At 52.3% G+C, this 12745-nt stretch overlaps 1 protein-coding gene across 3 annotated transcripts in view; it reads right to left on the reverse strand.

Moving 5' to 3' along the window:
• Positions 1-1685: 1685 nt before the first annotated feature.
• DUS2 (dihydrouridine synthase 2) overlaps positions 1686-12745 on the reverse strand; it is a 48750-nt gene continuing 37690 nt past the window's right edge. For 2 of the 3 annotated variants that reach the window (XM_008567197.1, XM_008567204.1), the window contains 9 exons: positions 11960-12025; positions 11706-11776; positions 9513-9599; positions 8067-8235; positions 5653-5774; positions 4863-5012; positions 3637-3724; positions 2504-2577; positions 1688-2279 (listed from right to left, as the gene is read on the reverse strand). In XM_008567197.1, coding sequence (XP_008565419.1) covers positions 2045-2279; positions 2504-2577; positions 3637-3724; positions 4863-5012; positions 5653-5774; positions 8067-8235; positions 9513-9599; positions 11706-11776; positions 11960-12025 — 1062 coding nt within the window. In that variant the 3' untranslated portion in view covers positions 1688-2044. Of the gene's footprint in view, positions 2280-2503; positions 2578-3636; positions 3725-4862; positions 5013-5652; positions 5775-8066; positions 8236-9512; positions 9600-11705; positions 11777-11959; positions 12026-12745 lie in introns of all 3 variants that reach the window. The other variant, XM_008567190.1, reaches the window with a different exon arrangement.

Here is a 12745-nt window from a genome sequence, read left to right on the forward strand (position 1 = left end):
TAAATCAAGTGGCTGGAATGGATGGATAAATGTTGTGGCTACTAGGCCAGGGAGGGGTTTGGGAGTCCAAGTGACCTAGTTTAAGGTGGACATGGTGAGAACAGTGGGCTGAACTTTTAGGCCTGCCTGGGCCCTTCCAGTTGGTCCTAGGGCATGGGCAAGTCACTTTGAGACCAGTGCAGGCACAACTGAGGTGTGCTAAAGTGAGATCATTTGAGAACATACGAGGGTACTTCAACTTAGTAGCAAACTTCTACTCCTGCCTACCCTTCCCCAGAGCCCAGAAGTGAACCTGACCCTGCCAGGGAATGGGCTTCCCCATGAAAACCACACTGGTAGGAGAAGAAGCCTGAGATCAAAGCCCAACCCCATCAGGGAGGTGGATCTTCAGATTTGGTGCCTGGTCCCCACAAAGTCCATCCACAGGGTGCCTGGGGGGTCCACTGGGGCTTCTCTGTCTGCCCAGTTCCAGCCAGAGTATGAGGAAAGGCAAAGGGGGCATTCTGACTGAGACAGTTTTGGTAAGAAAAATCAGAAACTGAGCCTAAATCTTGGTGGCTGAGACTGGCCCAAGCTTCAGTCTTTCTCCTGGCTGGGACCCCTTCTCTGGAAGCAGTGGTCTAGGAAGTTAGGGCAGCCTTGGCATGGAGTGACCCCATTAGCCATAGAGTGCCCTATCACAGGGCCAGCCTTTTATCCTCCAGCCAGTTTCAGGCTGATCCCACACTCACAGGAGGGCCCTTGAGCCAGAAAGGACTAGAAATGAGTTGCCCAAGGTCAAATAGCAATGGGCTCTGGGAAGCAGCTGGTAGTGTGGTATCCTTATCTGCACACAAAAAAGCAAGTGTGGCAGGTAGGGAGGAGTAGCACCAGGACTGAAACAGAGGCCTCACCCACCAAACCCTTGACTCAAGAGTCCTGCGAGGCCAGGAGCTGCTGGCTGGCACATGGGCTGACACCAGTGCTGGCTTGCCACAGAGTGATGAGACTGACCAGGGGAGATGTGGGGAACATGGCCTTGACTCAGAGGAAAATCACCCCCACCAATAGAACCTGGAAAAGTGGGGTAGAAGCAGCATGTTTACAACTGAGGAAGCAGAGGCGGGGCAGGGCAGGGACCTTTGGTCAGAACGTCCCTCCCAGTAAGCGGGGGAGGCCCCATGAGATGTGGTAGCCGTTTGTTTGCTTTTCACTGCCAGGAGGAAATTAAAGAAAATCTACCACTTCCTTCCGCCCCAAGAGGGATGGAGGAGGTGGGGGTGGCATGACCTGGCAATCACAAGGGCCCCAAATTGCTGTCATCAGCAGCCTCCAGTGCTCCCCCGTCCAGAATAGGCACCTCATCAGGTCCGAGCTCCAGCCAGCTATCAGGCTTGAAAGAGACTCGGGGGTCAGATCAACACTCCCAACCAACTGGTCACTTACTGGGGCACTAGATTTCCTAGTCCCTCCCCCAGATTCCATATCACCTCTCACCAAGAAGTCAATTGATGCCCAGTGCCTCAGGTTACCATCAGTAAAATGGGTTTCTTGGGGCTTACTGGCTCAGCCCAAGTCCAGTGAACCTCAAAGGTGATACCCCATCCCCCACCTCCACCAGACCCACAAAGATGGGCACAGTATATGCTTTAGGAAACTCCAGCTCTGCAGAGGGTAGGAGCAGAATAATTATGCCAGGACACAAATCCATGTGTAAAAATGCCCAAGGCAGAGGCAGCCAGCCAAGGGTGAGGGTGGGGGTATCTTTATTGCACTGTTCCAATGTCAGGTTGGGGAGGTGCCACGTGAAAAGCTCCTGTTTTCAAAGAAAATACTGAGGTCACTGGGAACTTGGCACTGTCACTAGGACCCACCAAGGGAGATGGGTCTCACCCTGGGCACCCCTGGGCCAGTGCTCCAGGCTGATGGCCCAGGCCAGGACCTCTAACTCCTGACAAGCAGCGTCAGCAACTTGTCCAATGGCATTCAGTTCATGCTCTGGCACCCACAGCCACCTTAGGGCCAGGCCCATACGTGGGCCAGGTAAAGAGGGCAGGGACAATAGTCACCAGCCTTCCAGGGGGCTCTCTTTACCGCTTCCCAAGGCCACAAAGGGCTTCTTGCACAGCTCCCCAGGTAGTGCTGGCTCCTGAGCTTTGCCCCCAGGGTCTTGGTGAGGGGCCTCCCGCTTGCGCTTGTGCAAGGAGGGGCTCTCCTCACCCAGCCGACCCTCAGGGAGGCCCAGGCTCCGCAGACAGACGATGGCCGCAGCCTGCTCCGCCAGTTTCTTGGACTTGTCCCTGCGCAGATAAGGCATAGGGCAATAAGGCACATGGGCAGTCTGTAGGATTAGAGGCTGGGAGGCCTGACTCTACACACCCTTGGCAGAGATTCTGACAAAACTGAGCAAGGGTTCATCCAGAGACACCAATGCCCACACACGCCATCTGTCCAACCCTCCCAGGCCAATGCTGGATTCAAGGTACCCACCATAAGCCTCATGCCCTCTGATGAGGAAACTTACCACAAAGTGGACTGGTACTTTTGCTCAGCAACAGTGACAACAGAACAGAACAGGCGATCTACTGGGCGTTGAACCTGGTGCAGAGAGAGCAAAGGAAACGGGTGGCTGCACAGGAGCCAGAGGAACAAGCCCTGGAGGCCACCTGCCACAAATTGTCCAATGACATTTGGTTCATGCTCTGGCACCCACAGCCAGGCCCATGAAGGGAATGACCAGGGGAGGGACAGAAGTCACCATCAGACAAGGTCAAATCAAAGGCAAATAAAAGGAAGTAAATCCAGCTCAAGTCAAATAAAGGCTACTCTTCACTTGTTCCTCCCAAGCAAAAGTGCCTGGTGCATCTTCCAGGGAAGAAAGGCAGATACACAAATAGACAATGACATCAAGTGTGTCCAGAGTTCTGTCACGGACCTAAGCAAAGGGCCCTCAGAGCTCCTGGCTGCACATGACTATGAAGCCAGCCTCCTCCTACTGACATCTGGATGGGCCAGGTCCCCCAAAATGTGGAGGAATTCTCCAGATGGCAAAGGAATAAGAGGGGACAATGATGGTAGCAGAGAGGGCAAACCTGGCAGAGGGACCAGGTGATGTGGCTGGAGGGAAGCTGAGTGGATAAGACTTGAAGCAGCAAGCCATGTGGGTGGTCTCCTGCTCTGTGCTGAGGTGCTGGGGCTTGATCCTACAGGCAATGGGGAGCTGATAACTTGAGCAAGGGAGACAGAGGTTAGATTTGTTTTGGAAAAGTCACTCTGGCAGAGGGGGACACAAAGCCTAGAAGGTGCAAACCTGAAGGCTGAAGATTAGTCCAGAAGAGGCAGAGTGGCCTAAAAAAGGCATGACCATGGGGACCAAAGGGAATGAAGCAAGACTATCTCAAAGTTTCTGTACCCCACTGGCTGAGGACTGTTCTAAAGACATGTCTGCCAAAATTGGACAAAAGGCCACTCTCAGAAGGGAGGGGCTATCAGCAACTGACCCAACCACCACCAACCTCTGCATGCCTATAGAGGACAAGGCCAGGATCCAGCCAAGAAGTCTGGAGTTGAGTGTATAAGCTGTGGGTATGCTGGGGGATGGCACCAGCACGAGAACGCTGTGGCTGGCTGCAGGGCAGGCCACAGCCAGGAACTCACCGTTTCATACACAGGCTGTGCCAACTTCTCCCTCCGGCACCACTCCAGCAGGCACATCTTAGGGGTGATCTGGCGTGGGTATACTCTCCTGCAGAAAGGAGGGGAGGCAGTCTGGGCATACCCACTATTACCGCTCTCCCCCTCAGCAGGGCCCCTACTCAGTTCCTGATAGCCTGATAGGAACTGCAGGAACTGAGACACAAGGCTGCTGCCTTGAGGCTCCTTTACTACCCCTCTGGGCTCCCATTCCTGTCCAACCAGCAGTTTGCAGCCTCAGTTCTACCTAAAGGTAAGATGGACTTTGGCATGCTTAGGAAACTGGAGTGAAGGGAGGGAACTCGTAGCACTCTGAGCTCCAGCCTGGAAAACAGCCTTCAGCAGTCAGGAAGGAAGGTCCCGTTTGCCTCTCAAAACCAGATCAGGAGAGAGTGGGCGGAAGTGGGGAACAGAGTTGGCCATACAATGGTCTCAGGAATCTAGCTCAGCGCCCACCCTAGTCATATCTCCCAAGAGTCAGGATGATCTGCTGCTGCCATGGACACGATGGACTCTGGTTTCAGAATTAGTCTTTGACAGGGTGACAGGGTGGGAGGGGCCATGTTCCACCTTCCCACTGGCAGCTCTCCCTGGCATATGACTTCCCAACAGCTATCCTCCCATCCCATCCCTAAGCCCTTGCCAGACAAGACTAGCTCCTGGTCTGAGCCTCGGGACTAGAGAAAGGTTCAGATACCAAATGGCAGAGGACAAGGGCACCATTCAAAGTTGAGTCACAATCTGAGGCAATAATCAGCCTGAGGTTACTTCTGCCTAGAGATGACACCACAGGGTTGGTCAGGGGCACGGGGTGTGGACAGGGGTTGCAGAGCCAAATGAGGGCTAGTGTCCTGCTACTGTTGGGGAGCTCCATGCAGGCAACTAGCAGCTAGCTTCTCGGGACCAGGGAAAAAGCACAGACTTTCAGGAACAGAAGGAGACAAGTACCCCTGCCCTGAGTTGGGGGGTAAAAGTGTCAAGGAAAAATTAGAGTTCAGTCACCCTTGGGACAACCCATGACAGTGCTGTCTTCCTCGGAAGTACTTTCTTTGGGATGCTGATAATTTAGAACAAGTGTTCAAACCAAGGAGACCTGTAGTCCCTAAGCTTGACGTTAATCACATATAGCAGCCAGTTTGCTGGCTCAGTCAAACCCTAAGGCCCAAGCTGAGACTAAGCTGGAGACCTACCGGTCAAACTTGACAGCCATCTTAATGACACCAGAGTCGTCTTGAGCTGGTTCCCTGGCCTCCTCTGGAGTCCTGGTCAAAAGCTCAGCTCGCCGGGCATCCAGCTCCCGCGTGGTCTCCTCATAGAAGGCACCAAGGCCAAAGGCCTCACTATGGAGGGAGAAGCAGAGCAGGGCAAGCACCTCAGTGGGGCCGACATCCAGGGCACTGCAGGAGCCCAGGGCCCCACCACTTCAAAACTCCCCCACCACATACATCAAAACACCACCAGGGCCTGGTCATCAGAAGGTGCTGCCTGTTCACCCCTGGGATCAACCTGGACTAGAAGACAGAATGAATATGAACCCGAGTGTGGACACTGGAGGGAGGCTGGAGTGGGTGAAAAAAGTTCTAAAGATTCCACCACCTGCAGCCTCTCTTCCAAGGAAGAGCACATAAGTGGGTGTCCCCAGTCGACCTATGTTGATCAAGCACCTGGGGTATGCATAGCCTCATCCTCATCTGGGCCCATGGGAGGAAAAGACGAAGCCCTGACCATTGATTGGTTCCCCTCTTCCCGCCCAGTCACAAGCAGTTATCATGGGCCTAGTCTAAATTGAGGTACCACCCAGAGCTAGAATTATACTCTTTCTTGAGCTCACAAGACACCCAGGGCAAGCTGGTTAAACTATGTGGGGTAGGTTCAGAATCAATGCCACAAGCCAGCGGCAGGAGACAGGTTCTGGCAAGGTTCAAAGTCAAGCCTGGACAACATCTGCAAGGACAGATGCACAGCCCGCTGCCCCCTTACCAAATTTCCTGGGAAGACTGGGCGGCATGGAGCAACCTTCCCTGGGGCGACTCCAGTTGTTCTCGCAGCATCTGGCACAAGCAGTACTTGGTGTTGGTGTAGTGGTTGTCATATTGCACTGCCTAAGAGAAGAATTGGCATGAGGTCGCCTGCTGCCCAGGCAGGCCCTGAGGCATGAACTATGCTCTGATGGCAGGGAAAGGGGCTCCAAAAGAGCATCAGAGGTGTTCTTGCAGCCAAGGCAATGTGACCCCAAAAGAAGAATCACCTCCACCCTAGCCATCTACCCCTCCAGCTAGTGGTACAAAGCTTGAAGGTTACTGCTGAGGGCCACAGTCAGGAACACACTCTCCTAGACAGCCTGCCTGAGGTCCTGATGTGCAGGGAGCTACATCCTGCTTCAGCCACCACAGACTGTCACAGAGTACCAGGAGGGGGGACACACCAAATTCTGGCTTGGCAGGTCCAGCCCCAGGATGGGGTTGAGATTCTTCTATTCCTTGTAACCTGGGTGGGCACCTTCCCTTCCCACATCTTGAATAACCTTTCCAACTTCCCCATACGTGAGTAAAGCACAGCACCATTTACCAAGCATGTTCACACGTGTTGTCACTTCAGTTATCTATACAAGTGTGAGGTGCAGCTATTACCACCACCCCACAGATGAGGAAATGAAAGCTCAGGAGGCAAGATGACTGACCAGGGATACCCAGCAGATGCCCACCCAACTGGGGCAGGGCAGGAGAGCAGCAGTGGGTGAAGGTTACCTGTCCCAGGCCTCCACAACCCCCACCCATCCCTTGCCCCTCCACTGTTCTAGTATCTCCACCTGGGCCTATGTCTTCAGTGCCTGAGAAGGTGCCATGGTACACTAAGGACAAAGCAGGGTAAGTCCTGGCTGGTAGCAAAGCCTTGATTCAGCTTGTTTGGGACAGAAGGCACCTGGTTGGACCAGAAGCAGCCTGGCCTATGCTTGAAAGCTACTCCCTTTCTCGGTGACAACACACCCTCTTGAGGAGCTGCCAAGGGACGGGCTGAGTAGGAATGATAACATCACCTTTCACCATGTGAGCAAGCTCAGCACTACTGAACATGTCTTCTCTGCCACAGACCTGCCAGCTGGCCAGAAAAGCTGCTACCTGACCCAGACCATTGGAGAGCTGGTGGTCACCAACCTGCCTAACAGGACACCCAGAACCAAGGGGATGAGGGCTGCATAAGGGCTATGGCACTGAGCAGGGGAGGCTCTGTTTCTAGCTCTGAATACAGGCCACAGGGCCTCCTACCATCGCTAGCTTGTGCAGCCATAGAACACTCACATACTGTGACAGCCACAACTGCCCAGGCATGGCCATGGCATGCAGAGGGCACAGGCAGTCCCAGGTGGGTGTGAGCCTTAGGACTAGAGAAGAGGGAGGGAGTCTGCTCTGGGAGAGAGTTGCACCCTCTGCACAGGCCCAAATCACTGAAGAATCTGAGGACCACTCTCTGTCTCTGCCTATAGATGTGCACGTTATCGGAGTCCCACAGAAGTCCGGGGTTGTGCCAAAGAGACAGGACAGGGGAACTTGGCAAAAAGATCATTTGTAGGGAAAGGCCCCTGGCACTATGATCAAGTTCCCAGTGAAAAGAAACTGCTTTAGAAAAAGCTATTCCCGGGCCGACCCCATGGCGCACTCGGGAGAGTGCGGCGCGCTGGGAGCGCAGTGACGCTCCCGCCACGGGTTCAGATCCTATGTAGGAATGGCCGGTGCGCTCACTGGCTGAGCACGGTGTGGGCGACTCCACATCAAGGGTTGCGATCCCCTTACCAGTCACAAAAAAGACAAAAAAGAAAAAAAGAAAGAAAGAAAAAGCTATTCCCTAAGAAGAGGGTTAAAGTTAGGCTACTCCCTAACTCGCAGGTTAAGGCATTCTGGGAATTTGCAATAGAAAAGTTTTAGAAGTGACTTTGACTGATCAGTCAAATCAGATAAAAAGTCTCTATGGCAATAATCTGTCCCCAAGAACAACAGCTACAATGGCTCCTTTTGGCTACGGCTACTCCTGTGCCAACCTACAGACATGCATGTCTTCAGCAACACAGAACTCATTGCCATGTGCACGCACACATGTGGGGAGTGTGAGAGAGAAAGAGAAAGATATCATGTGTTTGGGGACCCAAAGTATTCTGGATCCAGAAGGTCCTTGCCATGACCTCCACACCTCTGGAAGCTTTAGGAGATGGTAGGAGCATGCATCCCCAGCATCCTCTCTTTGCACTACAGCTGGGGAGATCCAAAGCTTCACTACAAGAGCTAAAAAGGAGAGGAACAGCAGGGGCTGCTGGCGGCAGAAGGCTCACACAAAGTGCTCTCTGCAGGAATGTGGCAAACAGTGAGAAATGTTTGTTTTGAAAAAGTCCTGAGACGTACATATCTGATGTACGTTTGCATGACCTCCTCCAGGGGCCGCAGACCCTCCTTGAGGAAGATAGAAGGGTTCCACATGGCCGCTCGGGCCACCATCACTGAAGAGGCTGCTGTGGCTTGTCGAAAGTCCTCTATGTCCAAATACTGTTGGATGTGGTCATGAGATCCTCCACTGAAAAGCAACAGGAGGGTTAGGGGTGTCCCCATCAAGGAACCTACCAGCATTTTCAGAGAAAGGCAACTCTCAGATCTGCCATTTATTAACAGTTTGGCTTTGGCCAAGTCCCTTCAGCTATCAAAGCTTTGGTAAAGTGGAGATTATAATGCATCCCCCATTATGAAGTTAGGAGCACTGAGTGAGAAAATATATGTAAAGTAGCCTGAATCGTGCCTGGCACTTAATAGGTATTCCAGAAATTTTACTGTCTTCCCTCTCATCAAAACAATGGCTAAAGCCAGCCCACATCTGAAGACATGGGTCTATAACTGGGGTATTGGGGCCATAGAAAACCTCAAAGCTGAGCAGCCACCTGTATGCCCACTAAGGGCTGGGTCAAAACCCTGGAGAAGGGAACAGACACCCTGGTGATCATAAGAGGAAGGAAGGAGGCCCAGTTTGGTCATAATGACCCCTCCCTCCACCCTGCTGCTCCAAGGACCCCCTCAGACACTGCTCTGTCCTCATCTGTTTCGTCAAGAGTCAGGTGGCAGCCTCAGTCCAGAAATGCCATGTGGAGGGGGAGGGCCCTTAGAAGCAACAGGGTCCAGGGTCTTGAGTATCCCCGCTCTCTCCAACCCATTCCTAAAACTCCTTGCCCTTGGGAGGCCGGGCCTGGCTGCCACCACCACCGCCCTTAGCTCCTCCCTCCCACCAGTCAGGTGTGCCTTTTGTCAAGGCTTCCCTGTTCCCAACCTCCCAGGCTTTCTCAGGCTCTGTGCCACCCAAATGTGCAAGGCTGAGCTGGACACATGGCTGGCCTACACAGCCCAGCTCCCCAGTGGCAACTGGACACTACGCCTTTGGGCTAATCATCAGTACTTCACACCTGCCAGTCTAGGTTCCTGCTCCTGGAGTGGCCCAGAATGCTTATCTGGACTTCTATGACCTGCCTTATGCTCCCTGAGCCATAGCACTACAAGCTCTGGCTTGAGACTCTACATATAGCTCCCTACACCCTGCACACCTAACTTTGGGTGTGACATCACCTTCCCCTGGGCTCTGCCCTCTGCAAACTTGCAGCAGCTTCTCACCAGAGGCTGATCAACCTGACTTACGTGACAGGCACTTTTCAGCCTCATTCCCAACTTTGCTTTTCATCCTACTCCGTTTTTCTTTTCCCTTGCAGTCAATTTTTAATGTTATCTCATTCTATTTTTTGTACGCCAGCTCAAGTCCTTTCTGAATGAGGTGGGGCACAAAAAAGTAAATGATGACAAAGGGAGGCTTACTTGGCTATGACAGGAATGGAAAGGGTTTCAGCAATGGCTTTGATGACTTCACAGCTGACAGGGTGCTGAGGCCGCTCCTCCCGCTTCCTTGGAGACAAAGAAAAGAGATGGGGCTGAAGCCTGAGAGCCAAAGGCCACATCGCCACTCACACAGTTACCTCAGCCAAACCCTACTGTCCTCCCTGCTGAACGCTGAACCTCAGGAAGTCAGGAGGACATGTGGCCATCAAAGACAGGCTGCAGGAGATGGCTCTCCCTGACCTCTGGGGAAGAACTTTGTCATGAGGGGCAGGAGCAGCATAGGTCCATGCTGAGAAGGCAAGCTTAGCTCTTGGGGACCTGCAGGTAAGGCATGGCTGCAGGGGGCCAATGTGGATGGCCTAGCTCCCAAGGTCACACTGCTTTTCCCTGGCTTTCCCTTGCCTCTGCCAGAGATGAGGGACAGTGCCATAAGAATGCTGCCCCTATTGTCCCAGTCCTGCCCTCCCCAAGGCACTGGGAACAGCTGCCACTGCTCAGACTAGCCACTCCCACACAGCTGCCTATGCTGAGGCCAAGTTGCACAGCGGACCCTTGTGAGAGGCACCTGACACAAGGTAGGACCCACACTCAGAGCAGCCAGGGCAGGCCACAGATGATGACTGTCATGACAAGCCACAGGGGAGGCAGGACACAAGTTGGGGACCCTCTTTCCAAGGTCAACTTCAAGAAGTTCCTATGTAAGTAAGCAAGTCTCAGGGATGCTAAGGCCAGGCCTGACCTGAGCAGTGCTCAGAGACAAGCACAAGACGAGCTCAACCAGATAGCCCTTGCTCAGGTGTTGCCTGCATGTGTCCTCTCTGCTATACTTTCCTCAACAAAAGGGTAAGGGCCACAGGGCCTCAGAAAGCCCTGTCAACCCAGCCTCCGCTTCTATCTCCCTACATCCCCAGCAGCCAGTTTTAGCCCATTCTCAACAACACTGATGGCCAGAAAGTCTTTCCTTAAACTTGCCCAAATCAGTCTTCCTAATGTTCCCAACTACTAGTAAAAGTAACAGCTTCCTTTATTAAGAGAACATTATATGCCAGGCACTGTGCCAAGGATTAGGATTTATATTCACAATCCCATAAAAGCCTCATCACAACCCTATAAAGCAGAAATTATCTTAATTTCCAAATGAGGAAAGTGGCACTAAGTGATTTGCTCAAGGAGACACAGCTAATCAGCAGCAGAGCTAGGATTTGAAACCAGGCAGTCTGAGTCCAAAGCCTGCTGCCTAGGGAAGGAGCACATAAGAGCACTTCAAAAAGTTCATGGAAAGATTTGTATTATCTTTCAATTCTATTTTTCCACAAACTTTTTGAAGTACCCTCAGATATGTGTATGTATGTGGCCTCTCACCTCCCCCTCCTGGCTTCGACATGAGCAGCTCTGCTTTTCTGTTTTACATGTTGGAGTACTGGGTTCCCTTCTCTGAAAACACTGTAATAGACAGAAGCAACAGTCTGGGCTGTTCCTACAAGAACCATAAGCCCAAAAGGAACATCACTCAGAGAAGAGAGGTCACTGTGGCCCAAGTCTACTGACCTGGGGTTCTGTACAAAAGGACATCCTGGACACTGACTGGAGCAAGTTTGACTGGGAAACTGAGCGTAGCCTTTCGAAACACCTCAACTCTCAACAGACAGCACATTAGCTACAGCTATAGGGACTGTTTAAAGTAGTCACTGAGACAGCTGGCAGTCCCAACAAGGGCAGACAAAAGAGGCAGTGCCTTTCAAAGAACACCAATCTGTCTGGGGTCATTCAAGGGAAAAGCCACACTGCTCAGTGTAGCGGAAAGAAAATAAGATTCAGGGTCAGAGTTCTAATTCTACCATTTAATGACTTCATGGTGTGACTCTGGGCAAATAACTCAATCTCTACCATTTACACATCTCAAAGGTAGGAGTGTCTTTCCTTCCTCTTGGTCTCTCTATGTCTTTAAAGCTTGGCACAGGGACTACCACAACTAGGTGCTCAGTGAATGAAACAAGGAAAAATATAAGCCCATTCAGGGTTTGACTGCCCTCAGGACGCACAGGATGTCAAAGAGCCAGGCAAAGGTGAATATACAGAAGAGGAACTGGTTGTCACCTGGGGTCTGGTGAAGGATCACTGAGAGGCTAAGAACCTCCCTGCCAGTCAGTTACTAGAGAGGCAACTACTCACCTCCCATGAACTGCGATGGCAGCAATGCCAGTCCTCTCTATCCGCTTCACAAGGCTCAGGGTATCTTCTAGCTGAGGAAGAAGACCACACAGGGTGGTTACTGAAGCCCCAGAGGGAGAAGCTGCTGGCTCCTAAAGTGGACTCAGCTCCACCCCCTCCTCTAAACCTAATTCAGCTCCTCAAAAATCATTCACATCCGTAAATCCAACATCACGAGAGAGAATGGACTTTCATATGTAGCACACTACCCTTACCGACGGCAGGATGCGAATCTTGCAGGTCACAGGTCTGCATGTCCCTTTAACAAGAGTGCTGAGGATCTGCAGAGAGAACACAAGAGCACCTGTCTCCTATGGAACAAAACACTACACTGCTTGCTACAGACCTATTCATTTCAGTGGCACAGGCAGTTTGTGTGCACATGAGTTCATCTATGTGCCTGTTGCGCGCATATACATTTAAGCTCCATGAGGCAAGAAGTCTGCCTTTGTTCTCTGCCAGAGCTCCAGCATCAGCCAGCCCCTGCCTGGCACACAGTGGTGTGCATATGTTTGTTAAATATACCAAATGAATGAGTGAGTGAATGGATCTGCACATATGTTTATGTGTAAGTGATTGTCAGGGCAAAAATCAGAATTACCTGGAGAGCTTAAGAAATACAGACTCTTGGATCCCACCCCATTATTTCCTGGATGGGTCTCTAGGGGCAGGGCTTAGGAATGTCTTTTCAAAAGGTTCTGCCTGGGCCGGCCCGGTGGCACACTGGATAAGTGCGCCGCTTGGGAAGCGTGGCGGCGCTCCCGCCCGAGGGTTCGGATCCCACATACAGACCGGTTCCCGCTCACTGGCTGAGCGAGGCGCGGGAGCAACGCTGAGGGTTGCAATCCCGTTGCCGGTCCCCGGTCTGGTACGGGGGCAACACTGAGGGTTGCAATCCGTTGCCAGACACGGAAAAAGACAAAAAAAAAAAAAAGGTTCTGCCCAACACACTCCACCCTCAATATACTTCTGAAGCCAAGCCCTGGTTAAGAACTCATGGC

Source organism: Galeopterus variegatus, unplaced genomic scaffold, assembly GCF_000696425.1.
Source record: "Galeopterus variegatus unplaced genomic scaffold, G_variegatus-3.0.2 Scaffold18, whole genome shotgun sequence".
NCBI lineage: Eukaryota > Metazoa > Chordata > Mammalia > Dermoptera > Cynocephalidae > Galeopterus > Galeopterus variegatus.